Below are 26,451 nucleotides of genomic sequence, written 5' to 3'. Positions count from 1 at the left end.
GTGTGCCATTTTCTTTATTACGATGTTCTATGTAAAACTCATCTGCTGATCGATTTCTCTGTGCTCGACATGATACTAAAATCTTAACGGCTCTGGTATTTGAATGTTAGCTAGCTAGGTAGCATTAGTAAGATACGTATCGCGACTTGTTTACAATACAGACAGTTCCATACTTTTGTTTCGTTGTAATAGTAGTGTAACAGGTACTTCAACGTTACTGAAGTGAAGTAGATCATTGCGAGCTGTGTCTACCGCTAAGGAGCACCAGATGGCGGTGTTTTGTTCTTTTAGGCTAACGTCGCCACTGGTAGCTCACAGTGGGTTTGGGGGAAATGAGCATTTAACCTGTGTATACTAGTCAGAGCGTGTGGAGCTGTGGGCCGGACTGGACTGGCTCCGTTTTTGACCATGTTGAATGCATCCCCAAGCTTTTAGCCGTTGCCGAAACCCAAGTGGTCAATGCCAACGATCCCCCCGAAGGCGATGGGCTGGTGCGCAGGTGAGCCGACGTGAGAAAGGGGACCGCTTCGCACGTGGGGACCGTGTCAGCCACGCTCATCCGCATTTCGACCGCTCGAAGACGCACTCGGGAGCGCGGGGACATTGCGCGGAGACAGCATGAGAGACACACACGGAACCCATTTACCCAAGGAGAACGGACACGTCGCGCCGAGCGCCGCCGCCGCTCCACCTCAGCCCGGCGCCAACTTTCCCCATCCCTCAGCGGGGAACACACCCGACGACACCCCGGTGTCCTCGACCAGCGAGCTGACCCAGACCTGGGCTCACGTCGCCAAGACGTTCGTCCTCATTTTCCCCATTTACGCGCTGGGCTATTTCGAGTTCAGCTTCAGTTGGCTGCTGATCGGACTTGTTATCTTTTTCTGGTGGCGGAGGAACACCGGGGGGAAACACAGCCGCCTGAGCCGAGCTCTCGCCTTCTTCGAGCAAGAGGAGAGAAGTATCAAGCAGAGTCTTACGACCTCTGATTTGCCACCATGGGTAAGACGCAATGTTTAATAACGGTGGAATGAAATAATGTCCCAGCAGTGGGGGGCGTTGATCCCACTTGAGCTGTTTTTCCCCGAAGAGCGTGTGTGGTATTATTTGCGAAGGAATATTTTGGAGTTTCCAGGAAGAAATAATCAGCTGACGAGAGAGCAGGAGGAGCAGAGTTGAGCTGTAAAGCTGCGATGAAGCAGCTGTCCCCCTCCCTCCCCAAACGGTGACATTAGCCCGAGCCCCAGTCTAAATACAGCAGGGTACAATGGTAAACCAGACACCACGCTGTAAAGGAAACATACCCACAGGGTCCCTGTTATTTTGGGATTCACACTGCAGACACTCACTCTGTTACAGCAGCACTTTATCTCGACAAAGAAGTGTTAGATAACATTGTGGTTGCTGACTTTTTTCCTTGTCAGAGTGTTCTGTTGGGAATGTCCTGAAAGGGAGCTCCAGTAGTGTGTTATCAATATGAGATAAAGCTGCATTTAATATCTGAGAGATAAATATTTGATGAGTGTTTTCTCCCCCCAAAATAAACATCAGATGTTTGTTTTTTTCCAGCAGAACTCACCATTCTGGTCACATAGATGTGTCCTTTTGTGTCTTTTGAGGGTGTGAGACAGCATGTAATCCATGATGTTTACCGCTGTCTGGAGGGAGTTGCATTATGTCACCGAGGGGGGAAACGTCTCAAAGTAAATGGCCTATTTCTGAGGGTGTTATTATAAATTCATGTTAGTTTTCCCCCCAATGAATACAATATTTACGCATCAGTCATTTCAATTCCTTCCTTCGATTCAATCTCAGAATGAGCAAATGAAAACGAGCCTCAAGTCTCCACTTCTTCACTTATTGATCGGTAAATCCAGCACTTTTCCCACGTTGTACTCATCCCGGAGTCGAAGCTTAACTGGTTTGTGGTGCTTTGTGCAGCCTCATGTTTAGAGAACGGTTATTTCTGCTGACACACGGCTGAGAAACCGTCGAGGCTATTAAATGGGGGCGGAGGAGCAAGATGGGACGGAGCAACAGCATCCCACTTTGAGGGGAAAAGGGCATTAAGGAATGTCTTATAGAAGAAACTGCATGTCAAGCAATACCATGCACAGCTGCACATATCTCCCTGCATCTGCAGGAAATCCCATTACACCTTCCAGGGCTGTACAGATAATTGATTACTTGCCCCAGACCTCACAGTGTTTATACTGCGCTATCATCAGGGCGGAGGGATTCTCACCACTTGCAGCTCCTAAATCTTTGCTGCGACCAGTTTCTCCCCACTAGGCAAAAGTCTTAATAGACATGGCACTGCTTTCACTAATGCTTTTAAGTGTGAAGTGTGGCCATTCCTGGAGTTGTGCTGCTAAAGAGCCCTCCTTGTTCCAGTTTATACCCTCAGCTGTATTTGTCAGGGTGAGTCATTGTCTGGCTGTTGTAGCAGCTACTTACACTCAAAGTAATGATATGGATCTTACTTTAACACCAAAGGGGGAATACATTTTGCACTGTCTATTTTGTAAATTATGATTAATGATGTTTTGATCTGTCAGGTGCATCACAACAGTTTGACACACACACACACACACACACACACACACACACACACACACACTCACAGAATAAATTCTGGTTCACACCTTTAAAACTGTGAAAAGACAACACTTACAGCATATTACGATATCCATAATACTACAACATGCTCATGTCACAATATCAATCTTTTTGAGGATAATTTGTTGCCAGGGATGCACAACCAAATGCAGTTATAAACCCATTTCCTACACAAGATAAAACAAGACGAAGAAACAAAACGGAGGAGGAATGCAAACAGTAGCAATAGTCTGGGCAGATAACATGGCTGGCACCATAGCATTAAACATTTGACATCCAGGAATCCTGTTCCATCAGCTCTGACTCTGACTTTGTTGGAGCACCAAACATGAGGGCTGTAAACACAGAGTTCACCTCCTCTGGTCCCGTCGGAGACCTGCACTCTGCCCCACGGTCCGCCCGCTTCATTGATGGAGCCAGGTCAAGGCGAAATTCATGGGAGCTATACGGCTGCAGCATATACAAGTACCACCACTGTATATGTTGCACAGCCCTATATATATTTATACACACACACACACACACACACACACACACACACACACACATAGATGATGCAAATGATCCAATTAGAATCACAGACATGAGTCAAAGCACCACTATTCATCATCAATCTTACGGTTGCATGAGATATTACACAGTCATAATTCATGTATGATACAATTACATGCCATATACAGAACATTACTAGCAGTAAATATACAGTATATAGCTCCAGGTTATGTCACAGTTCTTTTGTGGAGAGATTTTTTCCAATTTCTGAATGTCACAAGCAGTCGTAAAGAAAGAGGAGGCCAATATGCTACTATATATGCTACTTTACAAATGTCATTTTACTGATAGGTGTGTTACATGCACCCCTGGCAGTTTGATGTATGAGGTGTCAGCTGAATCAAAATGGGTTTTCTCCCATCTCTGCATTGCTCCCATTTATTTATATTACATTTGTGTCTCTGAATGTGGTTCTTTCCTATTTTTTTCAAGGTATAGAAATGATGCCATGCTAATTCCACGTCTAATTGACAGCGAGGTTATTTCTTTGTGTTTGTTTCCAGACCCTGATCGCTTCCCAGACACAGTGTAGTCAATTCAAGCAGCTCCAACATCCCTCTTTGTTGCAAACATACTGTTAATTACACTTTCTAGACCGCTTTAGTTCACACCAAGAGCAACAAGCGGAACATTTAAGATGCTTAACTCCCACTTTCTGCCGCACAGCTCGGTTTTATCAGCCAGGATTTTAAAGCCGTCTCATTGTATCATCCATTCCTTCACCTGCACTTACTGAATAGGGTCACTGTGTCAGGTGTGATAATGAAGCCGGGCCTTCGTCTCTTCCAGACGATTTTATTATTTCCAACTCATAGCAGAACTATATGCCCGAATCTGTCAAATTAAGTAGAACTTTCTGTTCCAAGCCTTCCTTCTCTTGTCACTGCTTGACATAAGTGCCGGATAAGCACTTTTGCTGCCTCCATAAGGAATAGTGCTGTCCCTTGTAGACGTCGGACTGCCTGTCATATCTCATCTCACCAGCCCTCCAGACAGAGACGTCACTTTATCTTACTGCTGAGATTGGGGAACGAACACCTTCCACTCAGTGTGACGGAGAGTCGGGGCTGTATATCTCTTATTTATTAAGGTGGTGTGTGAGTTCGCTGCACACCTTTGTGCACAATATTGACTTCGTTCCAGGCATTTCCCTCACATCTTGTTAAATCTAGGCTTGATTTACTTAAATCGTTAAAGGGGATTAGTCTAACTGCAGCTCGGTCTCACAGCACTATTGCAGGATACTCATGTGTGGAGGTCTGGAAACGTCGGCATGAATGCACTTCGCTCACACTTATAATGTGAAGAAATGTAGGTTTGCATTGAAGGTTAGTTCAGAACACAAAAACGATGATTAAAGAACGGTTATAAAAGCGATGCTTTCTTGAGCTTCATTTTCATCCTCTTTTTTCCTTCGTCTGCTTTATGTTTTTATGAAGCACTCGCTATAAATGCTCTCCTTGCCAGACATGGTCTCATGCATCAAAAGCTAATAGAAGCCCATATTGCCCTCTCGCCCCCCGGTATTGTTTTAATTATGATGATGTCATCACACTGATGTATACGGTTAGGAAAGGGGATTAAGGTTGCTCTGCTACATACTGTAAGAATTTGGAAATGGAAGATGATTCACCTGAGTATTCCGTGTATTGAGAGCAGTAATTTGGTAAAAATTTCATGTCAGCTGACCATATATATTGTATGTGGACCATGCCCTTAAATGCTGCATTATCAGCCTTATTAAAGCCAACATGTGATGCTCTCTCTTCTTTACTGCAGGTCCACTTCCCAGATGTAGAGCGAGTGGAGTGGCTGAACAAGGTAACGAACTGAGCGCTTTAATCTGTTGGCTTGAACGAAGCCCTCCCCTTTTTTTTCCCTACCTTTTAAAAAATGGAGTGAATGTGATGTCTGTCCCTCTTTCGCTCTCTCTCCTCTTCCCACCGGGACCGTGCATGCTGTCACGCCGCGCACTGCAGTGCATTTTGACTGTGTTCCTGCTGCGCTCTGGAATGCATTAACCCTTCGTGAATCCCCATGGCAACGACCTGGATGCAAATTGAGAGTACGCATCAAAATGATCTGGATGCTGACATCAAAATAGAATTTGCGGGTGTCCCTGCTTGATGTCTGTATTAAAACATTTTGAATGTTTTAATACAGGGACCTGTATGAGGTCGCAAGAATAACCTAAGGAAGGGTGAAGATGATTTAAGTTGAGCTGAATATCCTACAAGCATGTACATGCCCTTTAGAATAATTATATAAAGGGCAACATTTCTGAGTTTGTCTCAGGGAGACTTCCACGACTTCTGTTTAAAGTTCAGCCTCCTCTGTCTGTCTCCCCTCAGACGGTGAAGCAGATGTGGCCCTACATCTGCCAGTTTGTGGAGAAGCTGTTCCGCGAGACGATCGAGCCGGCGGTGAAGGAGTCAAACGCCCACCTCAGCACCTTCTGCTTCAGCAAGATCGACATGGGAGACAAAGTGAGCCCCCCCCCCTCCCTCAGTGGTCCTGCATGGTTCTAACGGCGGCCGCGTGTCGCTGCAGCCGTGACACACAACGCCGGCTACTGGCAGCAGGTGCTGTCGGGACAGCTGACGAGGGTGTGTGTGGGAGCTTGGACGTGAAGCGTACACGCGTGTGCATCACTGACACGTTCATAAATAGTTTCCAGCTCGGGGGTCGGGAGAGGGGTCGACCTTGTGACGACCACGTGGGGAGTTTGGCAGGAGTGGAGGCGTTGCCGTTGGCGTTGATGATCTGAAGTGGTCCTAATGGTTCCCCTCTCTTTTGCGGTGTAGCCCCTGAGGGTAAACGGGGTCAAGGTTTATACAGAGAACGTGGATAAGCGACAGATCATCATGGACCTGCAGATCAGGTGAGCCCATCAGATCCCTGTGTAAATGTTATTGTATTGTCTCTGTAGCTTATTGAGCCTGGGAGTGGCCATAATTCCACAATTTATTTAATTAATTTGCATGCACAAGGTAAGTGTATATATAGTAGCATCCTTCAAGTATGGATATTTTTGAGAGTTTAGTCCACAAACACTCAATATCCTCAGTAATTGCCTTCTGCTAACAGTTGTCCTTTCCAAAGCATGAAATATTGCACAACGCTGCAAGTGTTGTCAACAAATCTTAATAACTCACTCCCAAGCTAAGGTAAATCTTAATAAAAGAGGTGCTAGTAACGCTCCCAAAGACACGTGCCTTAATCAGGTGACAGCTGGAATGAATGACTGTAATTAGTGCCTATGAATGAATCAAAATGGGGGAAGGGTTTAATTAAATTAAGATAAAGTATTATATCTTGTGTGCACAAATTAGTAGCTCGTGGCCTCAGTATGTGTATATATATATGATGCGAAACTCAACCACCGACAGTTGGGTCTGATGGTGTGTAATGCTAGTGGAGGCTAATGTGTCACCACTTCAGGCAATTTGTCAGATTTAGCACAGCTCCCCCTGGAGCCACTGAAGGCTTAACACAACTTTTCTCATGTATGCAAATAAAAATGTCAGAAATACAGCGGCAAAGCAACTGCTGTGTCTTGTTGCAGTGCTGCCAAACAAACTCACATTGTTTTAATAAAGAAGTCAAATGAGAACATGGCATTTGATTTCATGCTGCGCGAAGCCAAAGTAGTCGTTTATTTTTTTTACGAACATCAGCAGTAAATTTGGTTAGCTTGGTGAGAAGTCGGCGGCATTCCGCCTGTCGCCTGCAGCTCTTTATCTTCCAGCTCAGTGTGGTTGCTCTGTCTCGTTCCATTAAGTCCTGGAACATTTACAAGTGATTAAGTTTACACTTTTAATGTGAAGCAGCAGCAGTAGGAAATTATCAGCATGCATTAGAAGTAACTTTAATACGGCAGCACACAGCTATTTTCTGTTAACAATGGAATGATGGGATTGAAGTTCCATCGTTGTTGTGGAACCGGAGCACCCACGCTGTGGTCCTCAGCAGGTGTTGGCTCCGGCAGCGCTGTTGTCGTTGGCTGCACTGTTAGCTGCAAGCCACCGGCTCAACTTTTGCCATGTTGAGAGCCATTGAGAGGCAATAGATATCCTCTGAATTTGGAATTTAGCAGCCTGAAAAGTGGCCTTGAGTTCATAAAATCCTTTAAAGTTCTTGAAAACATGATGATTTATAATGACTGATATGACTCAATGAATAATGTCACATCAGGAGCAAAACCCTACAATGTTGACATGAACAGGAGTTTTCAAACAACTCTATGAAGATAATGAATAAAACATGGAGTCACCATGATGTCTAAATTTAACCAATGTCATGTGTCATCCAACCATAAAAGATTGATAAAAAAAATGTATAGTGAAGGAGCCCTTGCACAGGATTTTCATCTTACATTTTTGTGTTTTTCAGCTTCGTTGGCAACACCGAGATTGACGTAGACATCAAACGCTACTATTGCAAAGCCGGCATTAAGAGCATCCAGGTAAGGAAATCCCCTTTTTGTCTGATTCGTTTCACATCCCTCGAGGGAATTTCTCGTGGCGGGAGTCTCGGCCTCAAGAACGGTTGTCAGAAAAGTTTGGATGAAAAAGGTCCTGTCGGCTACAATTTGAGAGGCTTTTTCTTGTAGAGGATGAACAGCAGCATAAAAATAAAATGCTGAAGGTATCCGGACCCGAGCTTTTCTCTTTTCACTAAAGCATTAAAACTTCTTGTTATTTCTGGGCGGTGACGATTAAATGTCTGCTTTCAGCATTAGTGTGATGATCACGGGCTGCCGTGGAAGAACAGATTCGTCATGCGCACCGTGTACTCGTACTAATGAGGCCGTCAGGTAATGATTAAGTGATTGGAGTCCCTTTGAATTAAAGCCGTGCCTACTGCAAGCACCCTTCTGTTGCTGCTTTGCAGATATCTCGAGAACCATCACACGTAAAAGCTTTCACACTCGATGGGATAATTGCGTCACACGCCCAAGTTGCAGCTCCTCATGGTCAGAAACATGGGTGTATATCCTAAAAACTACCGGACAGATGTATTATTATTATTGCCTCACAGGGATGCATTCAAATATAGCAGAGTGGTTAAAGAGAATGCAAAAATAAAAAGAGATATAGTCGAATCAAGACATTTTATTTATATAGCGCATTTAAATACAACAGAAGTTGACACCAAAGCGCTTCAGAAGGCAAGAGGGAGGGCTAAGTCATACATAGACATACATCAGAGAGATACATTATACATAATTGTTGAAATGTTACTGTAGAAATATTATACCTATCTTTCTAGACTGAGTCTTCCTCTATTAGAATGAATGAATACCAGAAACATTTAGAAAATATTGAGAAAATGCATCATAAAGAATGTGTCACCTTCTTAATTTGCACCCCGCTCCCAGAGAAGCCCCCCCCTGTAGCGCCTGACTACATGACTGTGTCTGTTGTTGTTGTTCTTGTACGTCCTTGGCCGTCTTCTGTCGCTGCAGTGGAACATAGCAGGCGGGGAAAATAATCAGCGTGCCTCCTCCTCGGAGACAGATTGCCGCGAGGTCTGTTCCTGGGAGACGCTCGCTTCTCGCCGCTCCCATTACGTTCGTCGGGGAGGCCTACATATCTCCCCCAGCTCATTATAAGCCACTAATACGTTAGTCCCCTTCACTCCTTGAGCTGGTTCACGTTACACAGAGCAGGTGCGTGTGACTCCGTGGTAGTGCGGAGATTACCGACGGCTTTGTGAGGAGAGGGGTTAAACACTGACGGGTATCGGCCGTGGAGTATTTATTTAATATCAAGCCTGTCTCACTGCTGTGATGGAGGTCCTCTCCGTATCACAGCGACTTAACATAACAAATTACAGCCGTATTTATTTGGGTCTTTAAAAACAGATACGTCAATACTTGAAATACCTTTATGACTGTCTGTTAAAGCTGCATTGTGTCATAACAATGGCATTATCGCATAGTATAATTCATGCTCATACCTCTTAGGAATACAAGGGTATACATTTTTTGGATTGCCAGCTGACTCATTGAATCTAACAGAGGAGAAAGGGACGGATCAGTTCCCCGGTTTTTAGTTTTCAGGAAACAACCTCAAATTGAACTTTCCTTTGTCACAGAATTAATTGGGAGTCTTAAAAATGAATGCACTGGTTTCCACTTCAAAGAGCTGCATGCACACTTAAAGAGCCTTATTAGTATTGGTTTCGAGAGCGTTATTTGTGTTGGGTTCTTTGGCGTAATTGCTGTTTAGCTCGCTTTTTTATTTCCATTCGTCCTGAAAATACAAATATAGCCCCGAAAATGAATACTTTGCTGCCAGAATGTAAACATCTCTTGTTCTCCGGCGTGGATTAGAGCTCTCTGTGGCGTCACATGACACGTGTAAAGCACTCCCAATACAATAATCCTTGTAATTGTCATAATATGTTATGGAGGAGGTGGAGGATGACACGGGGCAGGTGTGAAGTCAGGCCCTGATCAAGTTTCCAACCTGTCATGTGTTACTAGCTAACGGCTTCACTGGTGAGGAATGTCAAGGGCCACGGGGGGGGCCTTTGTGTCCGTGCGTGTGTGTCAATATGTCCCTCTTGTGTTTCCACAGATCCACGGCGTGTTGAGGGTGGTAATGGAGCCGCTGCTGGGGGACATGCCTCTGGTTGGAGCTCTGTCGGTGTTCTTTCTCAAGAAGCCAGTAAGTTCAGATAATATGACACCAGTTGATTGGGTTAAAGCCGTTTAATAGGGCAGCAGTCGAGGTTATAACGACACCGCAGTCTGCAGTTTGATCCCAGTCGAGGAGATTAAACTGGGATTCGTGACAGGTAAACCTTTCCAGCACCTGAGAGACCGGAGACATTTACTTTTATCTTCTCTGTGCTCCATATTTGTGCCAAAGTTTGCACAAAATGTCCTCAATATCTTTGATACGCCCACTTTGGCTCTCCGTGTACTTTATATTCTCGCAAAATGACACCTCATAAAACAAATTCCTTACACTCTGTTTGCCTCTTTCAGGCAGAGATATCGCATGTACGTTGGGCTCAAAAGGTTTCTTATATAAGTCAAATCAAGCTTGACTTCCAGTTTGTTTTTCTTTCTCTGGCATCGCTACCTCTCCTTAAACGCTCTCCATAACTTCCCATGATTTACAATTCGCATCGCCAGTTGTTTGCATCTCAAATGGATTCCATCCATCTCTGCGTCCGACCACTGTGCAGAGGCACTGCTGCACGGCCTCAAAATGTTTGGCCGATTTATATACTGAATGGGAGAACCCAGTGGAACCATAGCAGGGCTTTAAATAGCCGCGGACCAAGCCAGCCCTACTTTGGCAGGTTTCTCTGCCCCAGGCACTCAGCTAAAGCTGTATTACTGTATGAGGCTGAAAGGAGAAGGCAGCGGTTCTCAGTTAATCATGTCGCAGCGCCACACACACACACACACACACACACACACACACACACACACACACACACACACACACACACACTAGTATGCATCTCAGTCTTCCTCCTCCTTCTAGATGAGGAATATTACTTTGGTATATTGGAGGAGAGAGTTCCAAAAGAAACAATCTTGATATTGTGTACGCTGGAATCCAGATGAATCATCTTCCGCCTCTCAGGGTGCCGTACAAGGCCGGACCCTGAGTGCCAAATGAAATGGTAACATTTCCAGACCATAAGAGGTCTTGGCCGCGGCGGGGCTGTGCAATTTCACCAATGCGACTCAGCGAAGTGTCAATAAAAAGATGCAACGCTTTCTGCTCATAGGCCTCTAAAGAGAGTTTGTTTTGATGATTTAATATATTGATAGAGCTGCTTTTTGAGTCATCGATTTATCGTGAGGCTGGAAAACGTCTCAAATAAGGTGAAGTGGAATCTTAAAGGGGCAGTTCAAGTTTACATTACTTTTTCAGAGAAAGCTGTCCCTATTATGGTACTATTGTGGTATTGACTGGCTTGAAAATCATTTAAAAAAACGTATTGTTATTAGGAGGAACTTTAAGAAACATTCTCACTTTAATACTTCGGCCTCTACACCTGGGATGAAGGAAGCTTAAGCTTAAAGGAGATGTGCTAAGAGAGTACACAAGAGATTTTCTAAAACAATTGACATAAAACTACCCTTATTCACTTTCTTGCTAATTAGTGTACAACCAATAGTCCTCTATAACTAGAATTAAAGCTTTCTCTCTTTATATTTCTGGCCAAGTTATCAAAAAAGTTCAAGGAAGTTTTCATTTTGAAGTAATTTCTTCTATTTAATTAATGCATTTGAATAGAAAATCCTAATATCTATGTATGTAGTAGCGAAAAACAGAAAGCCTAATTCTATTGTGTCAAATAATATACTTTGTCTGATCAAAATTTGTAGAAAAAACAAAACACGAAAGCCACATTCCTTGCTAAATATGTGTTTTTAATAACTTCTTTAAAATATATATGTATGTGTGTGTGTCCTTTCCAACCTTCCCACAAGACTCTTTGCCACATCCCATCACAGGCCTGCAGTGCTCCCCTCTCCCCTCTCCCCTGTGGCATCAGGGCATTTGTTAGCAATATTTGATCAGCAACTTGGGCAGACAAGTAGGGTGGGAAAGACTCATTAAGAAAGCCACTTCAGCTCCAAGGCAGCAGCTGATCAAAGCTCACCGAGGCAGGATCCGCCCGCATTTCAGGTTTCAGCTGATGCCATCCTCGCTCCCTTTGATTTGCTTTCTTCCACGGCCTCGATCCAATTTGACACGCCGCTGCCGGCTTTAACCTGAAAGCCAATAGCAATCGGTTGGTGTCGTATCAGTTTTGACTCTGGAATACTAAAAGAACTGCTACTGTTGTCTGGGACATGTCCCTGATCTCGTTATACCCGTACAATTAACGAGGCTCCGGAGGCACAGCGCTGCTTTTATAAATATTTTAGTAAGCAGGTGTTTTTGTATTCATTTCCAAACAAGGATCAGTGATCTCTGGTCTGTTGTTGTGACTCATAAACTGTAGGTGATCCATTTATACACCAGGGAAGAGGAAGGGAACTCAAAAGTTAAATACAATAACATTTTAGTAGGTAAAGTAATACTTGGTTTTCAAAATGGACCACCACAATTTATATATATATATATATATATTGTCTCTCCTCTTATTAATCCATGGAGTTTATGAGCCAAAAAGGGAGATTCCAGGTGGTAAATGTAGCAAGAGGGAGCAAGAAACAATAAAGTTTAATGTTTGGATCAATTTGAAGTCACACTTTCTGCTCAACTTATATGTTCTCCTTGCATTTTCCCTTCCTTATAGCTTCTGGACATAAACTGGACTGGCCTCACCAACATACTTGACATTCCTGGGCTCAAGTAAGTCAACTCAAACTTGCTTATCACGAAGTGTCTGTGAGAGAAAACTACATGAAAGTAGAGATTGCAAAGTGTTTTAGAACAAGTAGGGTGTTATTTTTGTGTTTTAGGATACTGGACAGGATACTGTAGGGGGTACTTTGACTGGAATAATGGGTGTATTTTCATTGGATGTCGTCTCGTTCAGTATGAGAAGACAATTTCCACCAAATGCTGCTGTTTCTCTGCTGGATGTCGGAGGGTGTCTTGGGTTGTCCTTGGGGTGTCTGGCATGTCCGTGTCCTTGTTACTGTCGTGATTAAGAACTTGACCAAACTTGGCTCAACTTTTTGTAATCAAACATCCGAAGTATAATGCATGTATTTGAATTTGCAGTACATTCCCAATTACCAAATTAATAGTTTAAATATCCAACTGGTCTGGTGAGGAAACGCGCTGCTTCTAGCCCGTTTCCTCATTCTTGCTTCGTCCGTCCTGCTCATATGAAGTGTCTGCTCGCCTCGGGTAGTTGTGTGGGCTGAGCAGAGAGTAAATGAGAGTCGGTTAAGAGACGCCAAACAGCTCAACCCAATTACTCGCTGCAGTCTTGGAGTGGCTCGTGCATTATTTACACTCCCTCCCAAATGAAGTGACACACGCGTGGTGCTGCGTGTGGTTGGATCACAGTTACTTGTCATATCCCCTGCTGATGTGGACTGTCATGTTGGCACAGGCGGAGCTCAGTGGCTGGTCTTCTGTCGAGTCCTCCGTGGGGGTGAAATGGAGCCATGTAGCTAGAGTGTGTGTGTGTGTGTGTGTGTGTGTGTTTTGGTTGTGGTGGAAGGGGGGCATGTGCAGGAAAAGAGGGGGGTAGCTGCTGTAGGAGAGGTCTAGATGGTGACATCGTAGCCGCAGTGACAGAGTTCTTTGAATGCAGCAGCAGACAGCAGACAGACAGACAGACAGACAGACAGCATCAGCTGTCTCTCTCTCTCTCTCTCTCCTAAACCATGTTATTGTCATTATGCAACAAATAGCTTGTTTACATGCTGTGATGTGTCACCACTCTTGAGTTGCTTTTAGAGTCGGAGTGAAATCAAGACCAAGAGTACATCCATGAAAAATGGCAACATGCTAAGATGGCTATCATGTTCCCCATATTCTGTTAGCGTGATAGCATGCTCACATGATAGTTATCACAAAGCACTAGCGTTGTTTTCCTTATTCTTTAATGTGGCTCCTGAGAGTAAAGCACCATATTATACTGTATATTAAGTTTGAGTGTTCATTCAGCCCTCTTGCCCTAAAAAGAATGAATAAATGGTCCCACTTTTATGACTTTGCATGCACGCACACAAGCGGGAGCGTGGGTTGCTCCAGTTTTTACACCGGGGGCGCAGCAAAAAATGCAGCATTAAGCGCTGAGGCAGCAGGAATCCCTTCACACCCTCAAATCTCAGTAGGAGAAAAGCTCCGTCTCTGATCAGCCTCCCTCCCCCACCAGAGAATCATAATGCCTCTAATCAGCTCCCTGAGAAGCGCCGTAGCCTGCCGTTTCATCAGAAAACGAGCTGATCAAATGAAGGATTCTCCTGACTCCAGACACAAACACAGCCGGTTTAATTGTGATTGTTTCATTACTGTTTTGTTTTCATCAGAGCAGATGGTGTGTGTGCTGCTAAAGTGCTGTTTTAGAGTAGTTTCTGCCTTTAAAGGGTGCAATGTGTGAAATCTAACGAATAGGGACCAGCATGTCACCTTTACCACTGGGTCCAATCAACATGTTATTGATTATGAACAAAGCAGTGAGCGGCAAGTAATCAGATGTCTTTCTGCTCTGTGGACGGACGTGTCCATCCTTGTTACGTCCAGATTCATACATAAAGGTGATCGAGCCGTCGCAGTCACGGCTACTAGACTGGGATTACCTGCCTGGGGAGATCAGGGCTGCAAAATCACTTTTAATAACTGACATTTTTAGAATTGCTTTCAGTGTATCATCTATGACGTTTCCGTTCGTTTTACTCTTTGGTTTTATGTGTTTAAGGTTGTGGCATTTAGTTCTGTGTTGTGTTTTTATTGTAAATCACTCTGTAAAGATGTTTTGAAAGGTGCTATATGAAAAGTAATTAGGATTATTATTGAATTGCAAGATTGCAGGCATTTATTAACATAAATTGTAAATCACAGGACTGGATTCCAACTTTGACCGCATTCTTTTAAAACACCTGCAAACTGAAAACCGCTCTTCGCTCTGAAATGTCAAATAGCGGCCGGCTCAAACCAGTCGTTGTTTGTTAATATTCCATTATTTGTATGGAGTATTTGTTCATGCGTGCCTGGGGAGAGGATCGGTTTTGGCCTGAAGGTTTGCTGGTGTCTGTCGGGGTCAGATGTGTTTGAACTATTTGCTGTCGGAGCTGGCAGCAGAAAGGAAGGTGGTGGGTGTCGCAGCGCGGCTGTAAGCCTAATAATCAGAGCAATCATTTCTACAGCGCCTTACAAAGCCAGAGAGCAGGGAATAGATAAACAGGGAGGTTGAGAGAAAAAGGTTTATTCAATGTGTAACAATGTGATATAGAAGCAAAACCTTAATGTTATTAATCCTCGTCACAGGCTTTTTTCATAAAACCTAAATATTAAGATACACATTATTAGACTGAGCTTCGAGATTGGATGTTGGAGTCAACGTGTATTTTTCAATTATAGATAACTTCACATCCTGTTTGACTTTTATGTTGTTTTCTAGTTTTTAAAGAAACACATTTCTATGGCTTATTATTTGTCCAACTCTAGAAAAGAGGCATCGTTTTATAGGGCAGTTGACAACTTTTTATTAAGCCGGTTGGAAACACCGTTGGGTCTAATTCACCACGACCCAGAGCCTAGGAGTTCCCTAAATTTATAACACCAATTACATACAGGCTGTCACCGAGCTACTGTAAAGTTGCCACGCTGGTGGACGATTAGAAAGCATGCGGGACAGGTGCATAAGCTCCTCTGTATTAGTAAATGTCCAATTTATTAGGCCACTTGTCATGCGACCGCGTTGTCGGATCTCACATGGCGCCACTTAAGCGTTTCCCGCCGCCCGTTTGGTAGATGTAGCCGGTGTGTTTTCACAGTCCCTGCAGACGCTCACAGCATCGCTTCCAGTCCACCAACACCTTTTGATTAGGATATCCACATTGTGATGTACGGACAGCTGTGCCGTAATCACAACTGCTACTCTTCAAGGGGACAGCTTGTGCAATAACACCGGATGATGATTTCCTCAGTGGGATTCCATTTATTTATTTATTTTCCCCCGGCCCTGATTGCAATTTTCCAGCTGTGGCACAGCTGCTAGATGAGTGGAGGGATGCCTGGCAGTGACGCCTCCTCCTCTGCCCCCTCATTGTCATTGTTGTTGTCACGAAGTGTTGAATCAGTAGTGGGATCAGATAGACATTCAGAGGGCCGTTGGCTGGCAGCAGCAACGTGCTTGAACCGACTCCAATTTTCCTGCTTTCTTCTCCCATGTAAATCAGGAATGCACTGTACTAAGCCCAGATTAAAAGGGGGGATATTTATAACCCAAGGGCACCCTTACTGTCTATTAAATAATGCATTGCCTTATTCTGTTTGTTTTCCTTTCTTCCCCTTCCTCCTGTCCTTACAGTGGCTTCTCTGACAATTTGATTCAAGATATCATCTACAACTATCTGGTTTTACCCAACCGTATCATCATTCCGCTGGTCGGGGATGTGGAACTGGCCAAGCTACGTTTTCCCATGCCAAAGGTACTAATGCAGTTTAAAAAGGCAGTTCAGTGTGTGCTTCAGTGTGCCTCTTCTAAGTGTTCGGATTCTTGCTTGGTTGCTGAAAAATCCTTGATATTCCAAACACATAAGGGTCGGTCTGAATCTTCGAATTATGGCTGTGATAACAAAATCAGGGTTACATTTTGTATTTAACTCCGACAAAAAAAAAGAGGCTTTGTTGCTCGTACCTGTATCCATGGCAACCGGATAAACACTTCAGTGCGTCTCGTTGCCTGATGTCAGACAGAATTGTCAACTCAGTGTCGACTTGAACTCGGTGGAGTGGGCGAATCCGAAAGGTCGGGACTCAGGCAAGTATTTCACCTTAATCAACATCCTGGTTGAAGAGAGGATTATGTGTGGTGTTCACAATATTTTAGGGGTTATTTATTATTGTTGGGCATTGTATTCTTTTCTTGTGATTATGCCGATCTGACTTTAATGAATGATCAGTTCAGTAGAGGATTAAAACACTGGATGGGAAGTTAAAAAAGTTAAATAATTTCTGTTGGAGATTAAATAAGATAATAATAGATAAGACCATTAGACATATTTTGTTTTATAGTTTCCTACCCTAGTAATGAGACACAGTTCTCTCTTGTTCTGTCTCTTGATGCCCAGGAAGGTAATTTCACATCCTATCAACTCCGACAAAGAGTCGGGAGCTGCTGTCTCCTTAACGCCGCGCTCTGTATGTCTCCACAGGGAGTCCTGAGGATCCACTTCTTGGAGGCTCAGGACCTGGAAGGGAAGGACACGTTCCTGGGAGGGCTGATCAAGGGCAAGTCCGACCCGTACGGGGTCCTGCAGATCGGCAATCAGCTGTTCCAGAGCAAGGCGGTGAAGGAGAGCCTCCATCCCAAATGGAACGAGGTTTATGAGGTGACTGCAGTTTAAGTGTGTATTCTCCCAACCCGCATCAGAATAGGTTATCTGTCCGTCGACTGTATAAGCATCAGCATCTCCTTGTCGTCGTCAGGCTTTGGTGTACGAGCAATCAGGCCAACACCTTGAGATTGAGCTGTTTGACGAAGACCCCGACAAAGATGATTTCCTGGGAAGGTGAGTTTCTCTCATTTCCTCCCAATATACGGGCAAAGTGAGGCTCCAGCATGGCATGACACACTCTGAAACCTGAGGAGAAGGTGTGATAGAAGTATCGGTGCCAGTAGATATCAGGTAAAGTAAAAAAAGAGGTTTTATCCCACAGTTCCAGCCCAAAGGCAGGGTCGATTGATTGCTGTAACACTACACCCGGCGCTGACAGCAGCAAATCCATAAGCGGACCCCGTTTCCGTTCAGAGGAACCGGTGTGATTCCTCTACTTACCGTTTGTCGACCCAATCCGAGTAGTAATTATCTGTCATTATTCACAGCCTGATGATCGATATGGCTGAGCTGCACAAAGAGCAGAAGGTCGATGAGGTAAAACCATTTCTATGGCACTCATATTTTTTAGTTTATACATTATACATCTTAATGGGATCATTTGAGACTGTTTTAAGATATTTTGTTTAGCTCAAAGTGTCAGTGATTTTGAGACTTTTCTAACACCGTTGCAGTGGTTTGACCTGGAAGAAACTCCGACTGGAAAACTCCACTTAAAGCTGGAGTGGCTCTCTCTGCTCTCCACTCCTGAGAAGTTGGATCAGGTAATGTAACAACTTTCTTGCTTTTAACGGATAAATCGTGTCCGTCATCGCTCTCTGTGCTGACCGCCGTTTCCTGTCCAATCAGGTGCTGCGAAGTGTGCGTGCAGACAGGAGCCTGGCTAACGATGGGCTGTCATCAGCACTGCTCGTGGTCTACCTGGACTCAGCAAAGAACCTGCCTGTAAGATACCGCAATGTTGCCTTTATGTTAATGCTGGCAGTGCTATTGATCCGATGCTGTACATTTGTGGTGAAATATACCATTAGGGCCTTTATGGCTTCTTGATCTCCACCCAGAACACACATTTAGCAACTCTCTGAACCAGTTTAGCGTGACGCACCACCTGTTTAAATAAGGATTATGGGTCAGTGTGCAGCAATGCTTGACTTTCAACAACCAGGGCAGATCGTTCACCGTTTTCCTCATTATCTCTGCGACTACTAACCCAGCATTAAATCCAGAGGTGGTTATTAAGGATGCAGCCTCCAGCTCTAAACGGCTCAATAGCTTTTAAACAAGTCTGTCTCATTATAATATTTCGTAGCTGTCAGATGAGGACCTTGAACCTCCTGAACTCTTGTACATTTACGGAGTTGATCAAATACGATTTGAAGTTTCATTGCACAAAGTGTGATACCTGTAACCTGCAAAGCACCATCAGTTCCAACGTAACACTTCATGACGTCACCCTTTTCTCTTCCCTCTCTCTTCCCTCCCCCCACATTAAGAGCGTCTTCACGGGCAGCTTAGGCTGCGGAAACTTAAGTGAGAGGAGAGCATCTGGTCTAGTCTTTTGCGAGAGCAATACCTCAGAGTATAGAACGATATTTGTGAGTCCCTCGATACGTTTTTTGCATCCTGCTAGTGTTAGCATTAGCCGGTGTGCAATGGCGTGGGTTGAACGGTAACAGGAGCTTTTTTTTAAAAACCTGTATCTTTAAAGCATGCCTCAGCTGCACGGTTTTACTGCAACGTCTGAAGAGTATTACCTCGAGTGCCCGATAACCATTAACACACAGCAGATGCCTCAAAACACAGGACTGTGCCAGCTTGATGCATATTCCACTGAATCAAGTATCTGCAGCACAGACCTGGCAGAGCTCATAACGGTCTTTGTCTGCATTAGTGAGTCAATTAATTCTGCAGCTGCACAGATACAGCAAGCCTGTAGCTTGTTTAAAAAAGTTGTGTCAAAGTAGTTCCTCCCACTCTTCCCCCGAAGAAGAAGCCACCCTCATTATTCCGGCCCGTCTTTTCATTATTCGCTCCCCGCCGTTGTCCAAAATATCAGCCCTCATGCTGCTGTTTATTTATCGCCCATATCATTCACACTCCCTGCACACATTCCAACATGTTTTTCTGGATTTGTTTTTCTCCATGCCTCTTAACCATCCCCAACTCCCGTCCTACTAACTGTGGGTGTGATTTTCTCCCCCCCCCCACCCCCTAAATCTCCTTGTGGCTTAAAGAGCAACCTGTCAGATTTCACCTATGACGGGTTGAAGCAAGTCTCAGTCTTTAAGGCCCTGAAGGTAACGTGGGAAAAATGTCTCGCATGACCAGATCACACCCTTACCTGTCCGTGTCTTCTTGCACCATCCACCAACGTGATCGTGATGATCAAACAAACACAGTGACGCTGTGTGCATGCACATGGATGATTGCATCGTCTGTTTTTGTTGTGTCGTGCTCTTTTTTTCCTCTTTTGTGATGATTTTCTTACTTGTGATCCCGCATGCCAAAGTCTGATATTGCACTCAAACATTTTCAATCTGTTCTAATTCTCAAAATGTGTCCAATCATTATGGTTGATTGAAACTGTGGCCGCGTTGGCAGCGTTCATATCAGGAGAGGAACGGCCTGTCCCGGCATGTCCTTCATTATTGAATTGGAAGTGGATCTTTGTCGAAGCAAATCAAACCTGCAGAGCAACCCATCGCATCATATGTTGGAACTTTCTGCATTTCCCAGAAATGGAGAGAAATAAACGGCTGCATTGTTGTTTCTTGCCATTAATAAAGGCAGGAAGTTTCAAGCCTCCCGTTGTCACGAATGCGGCGGCACTCCCTCAGTGCAACGTCGGTTTGTGGTGAGACACACTGCACCATTGTGCGTCGGTTTCCATCTGGCAATATAGGGCAAATACTTCCTGTTTGCTTCTCATCGCTCACTCTTTAGCCTGTCTGCGGTTTCTGTTAGCGAAGTGACAGACTGAGCCTCTCTTTGTTCCTTTTTTTTCATCATTTGAAACAAACCTTTACCTCTTTTTTATGAAACGTGCAGCTTTATTTTCTTCATTGTTGGGAAGTTGCTTTAACAGGAGACAAAAAGTAGAATATAGAGATATAATATAGAGACACATCATGATATTTTTAGGCAAATTAAGGACAACCATTTAATAATGATAAACATGTGCCTTCTCATTTGAAATGGTAGCACATCAAAGTGTAGGATTGGGTGAATCAGCCTGAATGTACAATGTGGAGCTTAACTGTAATGCTGGTGAGGAATAGCCGTCCAAGTGAAGCACCGCCCTCAAGAGAAGGGTCGGGTTAACGAGTAAGTTAAGACTCTCTCCCCGGCTTCCAGATGTAAATGGTATCATTATTCGTTAATGAGTACTGAATAATACTTATCGGCCTAAACCCAGCATGCTAAAATTAGAAAATCTAGAGGAGGGACGACTCGGTTGCCTGCAGCCCTGCTTGTGAAAACGTACGGTGATGTTCCCTTTTGAAATACAGACTCTTTCAGCATCGTGTGCGTCATACAGAGTCCCAAAAAGCAAATGTTTGGGTGTAATTATGTTGTCGCAGCTAACACGTATCTCTCTCTGCTTCTCTGAAAGTCTGCAAAGAAGAGTAGCAGCGAGCCCTGTCCTTTTGTCCAACTGACTGTCGGACACAAAACACTTGAGAGCAAGGTGAGTCACATGGGTATTCATTAGTATTATCAGATTCTCTACTTTCCTTTCACCTTGGGAAGAGGAATTTAAGAAATTAAGGTGATTTTTGTTCACAGTCTTGTCATTTTAAGCATCTATTTGCCAGAATGGATCTCACACAGATATAATGAAGCCAAAACAACAACATCTCACTCTTCCGCCGCCTCCCTCTGGAGCCGTCGCTGGTATTAAAAAAAGAAATTAACGGAAAACTCTTGTTCAAAGAAAATACAGTTGCGGTTACCTCCCAACATACCATTAAAGAGCTTCTCCACTGACATTTAATGTGTTTATTTCTATGCGGAGTTCAAAAGGGAAATTATGCCGGCGGAAGGAGCACTTACTGTAATTGGACCACGTTATTGTCGATGCTGAAGTTTCGCTGCAAACTTGTAATGGGTTTAGGGAGCTTTGTTCTATTAGATCCCATTTGTAGAGGAGTTATAATATGGTTGGACAGCGAGACTATGTTAGGATTGGTCTAAAGTTAGGGGACTGTAAGAACACGCCTGTGAGTTAAAGCTAAAGAGACCTATAATTCTCCTTTTCTGGTGTTCACTTGTATTTCAGGTTACTTTTATAACATGATTACATGCTTTAATGCTCAAAAAACGCTCTATTTTCACCATCCTGAGCTGCAGCAGCTCTTCTCAGCCTCTCTCCGAAAAGCTCTGTTTGACCTCCTGCCCCTCCCTCCCAAAAAGCCCACTCTGCTCTGATTAAGCTGGCCCGCTCCGTTGTGATCGGTCAACCGCTTAATGTGTTTGTCAGAAATGTCACCGGCCGTTCCACGACTTCCCCGCGTGCAAACTTTCCTCTTCGCTCTAACGAGTTACGGCACCATGGAAGGGTGTCTCCAGATGAATTGTGTTGTTAATTAGCTGCACTGTGGTGTCTTTTAATTAACGACTAAACAAATGACTACCTGTCTGCACATAAAGATCCGCTATAAGACCAAGGAGCCTCTTTGGGAAGATTGTTTCTCCTTCTTTGTCCACAACCCCAGGAGGCAGGAGCTGGAACTGGAGGTAAAGACGCACAACTCAACCACTCATTCAACATTTCACTCTTCTTTTTTTGTTATGAAATCATGCACAAAGTGGTGGAACTAGCTGTCTTGTGCTAAAGCAGATCTCTCTCGACGCATAGGTCAAAGATGACAAGCACAAATGCACCCTGGGTAATTTGACGGTGCCTTTAAGCAGCCTGTTGGCGGAGGAGGACTTGACGCTGACTCAGTGCTTTCCCCTCAAGAACTCCGGCCCCAGCTCGAGCATCAAACTCAAGATGGCCCTGAGGGTAAAGACACACTGTTATTCAGAGTTATTCATTTCAGGCGGAGAGGATAAGATGTGCTGATTCAAACCGAGTGGACTGTCAGACGGATGGAGTGGCACGGCGCATTTGAGCTAATGTACCGGCAAGTGTTGCAGTGTCAACACCGAACTAAAATGGTTTATTGGACAGCCTTAAGAGCTTATGATCTCAGCTCAATTCTAATTTGGCCCGCGTCCCTTCTTCTGCTCATCGTCAAGGTTCCTTCACAAGGAACTGTGCACTTCACACTGACAATGGAGGATTAAAACAATGAACGCTTGACACCAGAAGGAGGTCGGAAGAAGCCAACCGATGGCAACCGTCCCCCTGGCAGATCTGATCAGTTGGAGTTGCTTGAAAACAATGTCACCGGCTGCATTTATTATGTTTCCAGCTGACTTGTTTTGCATTTGCACAAGAATCGTCTAAAAGTGGGTTATATATATATATAGATGCACGTGATGCATGCATGATCTAATGCCAGAAACGGAGGCTAAAAATACTTTGTCCCCGGCGGAAAGTCAGCATCCTCACCACTGGTGGCGTATTGGGTTTCGGCCTATATATTCGGGGTGTTGTGGTGCTCCGTTGAGGTGAAGGTCGCCTCACCCACATGGCCAAGATACATTAAATGTAAATGAAAATGTTCTTTCACTTACATTCTATTTGACACATAGAACACAATGTACAGATCTTATCGGAACTACTTTCTCTCACTAACCACGCCACGTCATTGGTCGAGGGCTCCCAATTTAACTCCTGAACTCAAATGTTTTTCCATTACACCCTACTGAAGGAACTATCATGCTCATATTGACTTTCTATTTCAGACTAGAGTGATTTCAGTTACCAGCAGGTAAATTGCGTTGCCCTTCATGGCATCGAAAACAAAGCGTATTCCCTCGTATTGAATCATCACAGCTGATCGAATGAGAAAATAAATGCAGCCAATCAAAATAACGACCCGCGCTGAAATAGCTTTTTCCTGTATTGGATCACGACGAAGAGATCCAGATTCATAACGGATATCCAAAGAGGGAAATAGCCTTTTAATGGCTTATTGGAACCATAAGATAGATAACTCCATAAAGGCAGTTTTGGCAGCACAGACACCATTAAAACCGCTGATGTTTTTACAGCAGAATCAGCACTTCACAAAAAAACAAACATTAGTCACTCTGACCATTACATCTTTAAACAAGTCATTTCTTTTGCAAACCTAACTCTTTTTAAAAAAAAAGTTTTTCTGAGTTGCAGGAGAACAACTTATAAAAGTCTAAATCAGAATATCAGAATATGATTCCAGTCCTTTGCTGTTGTTGTTATTGATTTAATTTTTGCATTAACGTCCTTCTGTGTGTTTGTAGATCCTGTCCTTGGAGAAGCAGGTATCCTCAGACCAGCCGTCCTCCGTCCAGGTCAGGAAGTCCAGTGTGCCGCAGCCGGCCCCGGCCCCCACCCAGAGGCGATCGGCCTCAGACTCCCCACGGTCTCCGCCCACGCCGCCGCCCACGAAAGACGCCTCCACCCTCTCCCTCCAACCCAGGGACGGCGAGCCGTACGCCGCCAGCCCTCTCCGCAGCCTCTCCAACCTGAGCATGTGCATGTCCAGCTCCCAGAAACACCTTTCTCACAAGGAGTCCACCCCCAGCCTGGCCTCGGACATCTCCCTGCCCTTCGCCACCTTGGAGCTCCAGCAAAGGCTCCGTCAGCTGCAGAAGTAATCACCATTCACAATACGTTGTTTGTCTAACTATTTCCCTTCCACTGTGCCTGTCGTTGAGAAATAGCTCCTCATTTGTGAATTTCTTTTTCTGCTTTTTTCAGGAATGTTTTTTTTAATTATGCAGTTGCAGCTGACAGAATGCCATATTGACTTTTTTTTTGTGTATCTTTATGAATATTTGATCCGTCTCACCTGTCGAGCCGTCCCCATCTGTCCCTGCTGTGTAATTGAACTGCAGTCTCGGGGAGTGACACTGACTTACTCCTGTGTGTTGGCAGCGGCTCGGCCTCCAGCCAGTACCCGCTGGGCGAGGTCCAGCTGACCGTCCGACACAGCTCCCAGAGGAACAAACTCATCGTGGTGGCGCACGCCTGCCGGTGAGCTCCTAAAACCGCCATCATGCCCTGCATTTAAATGTTTTTTTGGAAGATATACGCTCGCTTTGCTTGAAGGTTGTCTCATTTCAAGGACTTTTTCCAACTCATTTGTATCGGGTCTTTTTTGGCCCAAGTCTCCGTCACTAATTATCATTTAGGGGTATTGAGTGTTCTGTATTCAGGTGCTCTCGCTTGCTGCAGAGCTACTAACGTTAAAGAATAAGCAGGCGTTAACGTAAACAACATGTGACCGGCGACATGTGAGTGAAACAATTTGTGTCCCGTGTGTCCTCAGTAACTTGATAGCCTTCACCAAAGACGGCTCGGATCCCTTCATCCGCCTCTATTTGTTGCCTGACAAGAGCCGGTCGGGGAGGAGGAAGACCAGCACGATGAAGAGGACCCTTAACCCGGTTTATGATCAAACGTGGGTTCAGATGTTATTACGATTACCTCATGTTTAAAATAAGTCAGTGACGTGTTTGTGATCTAACAAGTGTTCGTAGATATCAGATGTGCATATGTTCTTAAAGGTTCTTAGGTTCAATAATAGGCTTAGTATTAGTTTTCATTGTTAGTCTTTCTCACTGGCAATCGGGGATCAAGGGTGCAATTGTCGAATATTGAATTAAAATTTCTCAATATTTTTTTTTTGAAATAGTCTGGTTTAAACAAATGAAGCACTTTTATTTGATGAATCAGCGGTTCTGTATCTAATGTTGTTTGTGTTTGCAGGTTTGAGTTCAGCGTGTCGATGGTGGAGCTCCACAGGAGAACCCTGGATGTAGCAGTGAAGAACGGTGGGAGCATCCTGTCCAAACACAAAGGGCTTTTGGGAAAGGTAACTCCCCGCTGTTATCATGCGGGTTCTCCAGCAGAGAAGAGTGGAATCATATATTTAAAAAACTGGATTTCTTTTTCTGAAAAATCTCAGGTGCTGGTCGATTTAAGTGGGGAGGATATATCCAAAGGATGTACACAATGGTAAAGTTTTATAGCGTGGAATTGATTTATTTCGGTCATAAACATCCTATTTTCTTGCTTCGATATGTATTCATATGATTTCCTCCTGCAGGTATGATCTGAGTGAAGACGGGACGTCGTCTCAAGGCATAAGGAGCTTCCAAGACTCCCTCCTCACATAGTGAAGCCGCCTCTCCGCTGTAATATAGTGATCTTGTTAATATAAGGGCACATACTTTTTTTTGTTGTATTCATGTTCACTTTTCATATAGTTTACAGGAATTATTTCAGCATGCTCGATGTTTTGCAAACGTTTCCTACCATCATTTCATGAATTGAGGATGTTGTAACATATTGTGATGCGTTGAAACACACTAACTGCCTTGTCTCTGTTTTTAGTGTTTAATGTAAATATCAAATTGCTAATATATATGAGAATTTGCAGGGGGTTTTTGTGGCATTATGTTTCCTTCAGGGAAATTATATTGAATTCTGTCAAACGTTGTGTTATTGCTGTCCGTCCCATTCGTTCAAATGTGCCAAATCCTGTTTTGTCACCTGAGAAAACTTACCAAAGGAAGAGATACAATCACAAAAAGTAGGCTTTAAGTAGCGGTCTTGACATTATTATTTTGTTTTTGTCATGCAGTGTTATTTGATTGTTTACCTCTTATCGTTCTTTATGCTTGATTACGAACATGGAATGCACATATGCAAAGAATAAAAATGATTGCACTGTATATTTTAAGAGGATTCTGTGCAATATTGGATGTTACTGAAGACCCGAGGGGCATTTTAGGGCTATGAACAAGTGCTCTATATCATGAAGGATACTTGAATAAGGGTTTGATTGATGTTCAAACCAAGCGTACGTCGAACAAACTGAATAATATGAGCAGAGGCAACAGTTATTGCATTTAATGAGCAGGGCTGCCAGACGTTGTTATGATGACACACAGCTGTAATATGGTAAAGGCTTGTACGTGTTTTACCATGCAGTCATAGCTGTTGGAGGTTTTAAATACTTTTCTTGTTATCTATCCTGTGCCTTAAAACAAACAAACAACCGCTATGTAATTTTTGCCTTCTTAATGTTATTATTTTGAATGATATGATGCCTCAAGGTTTTGAGGAATAAATGGTTTCTCTTGTGAAAATGGTCTCCCTCATTTCCTTTGTGAAA

General features: G+C 44.0%; 1 protein-coding gene across 3 annotated transcripts; it reads left to right on the top strand.

Moving 5' to 3' along the window:
• Positions 1-335: 335 nt before the first annotated feature.
• On the top strand, positions 336-26,419 carry esyt2b (extended synaptotagmin-like protein 2b). Of its 3 annotated transcripts, none has more exons than XM_084034230.1 (23): positions 336-1,002; positions 4,951-4,992; positions 5,523-5,657; positions 5,976-6,052; positions 7,564-7,636; positions 9,756-9,845; positions 12,451-12,506; positions 16,147-16,267; positions 16,994-17,170; positions 17,268-17,350; positions 17,665-17,713; positions 17,851-17,940; positions 18,026-18,121; positions 18,670-18,771; positions 20,790-20,864; positions 21,827-21,913; positions 22,035-22,184; positions 23,570-23,922; positions 24,207-24,305; positions 24,601-24,732; positions 25,041-25,146; positions 25,240-25,289; positions 25,381-26,419. In XM_084034230.1, the coding sequence occupies exons 1-23, from the start codon at positions 619-621 to the stop codon at positions 25,448-25,450; spliced, it is 2,697 nt and encodes an 898-aa protein (XP_083890356.1). In that variant the 5' UTR covers positions 336-618; the 3' UTR covers positions 25,451-26,419. The 3 variants fall into 3 exon arrangements, with proteins under 3 accessions (XP_083890356.1, XP_083890357.1, XP_083890358.1); XM_084034231.1 differs by lacking the exon at positions 18,670-18,771 and adding an exon at positions 19,411-19,473 and having other exon boundaries at positions 337-1,002; XM_084034232.1 differs by lacking the exon at positions 18,670-18,771 and having other exon boundaries at positions 337-1,002.
• The last annotated feature ends 32 nt before the right edge of the window (positions 26,420-26,451 follow it).

This window comes from Eutrigla gurnardus (assembly GCF_963514095.1).
Source record: "Eutrigla gurnardus genome assembly, chromosome: 18".
Taxonomy (NCBI): domain Eukaryota; kingdom Metazoa; phylum Chordata; class Actinopteri; order Perciformes; family Triglidae; genus Eutrigla; species Eutrigla gurnardus.
The sequence above is the reverse complement of the archived record's forward strand: the minus strand, read 5'-3'. Positions and strand labels throughout refer to the sequence as shown.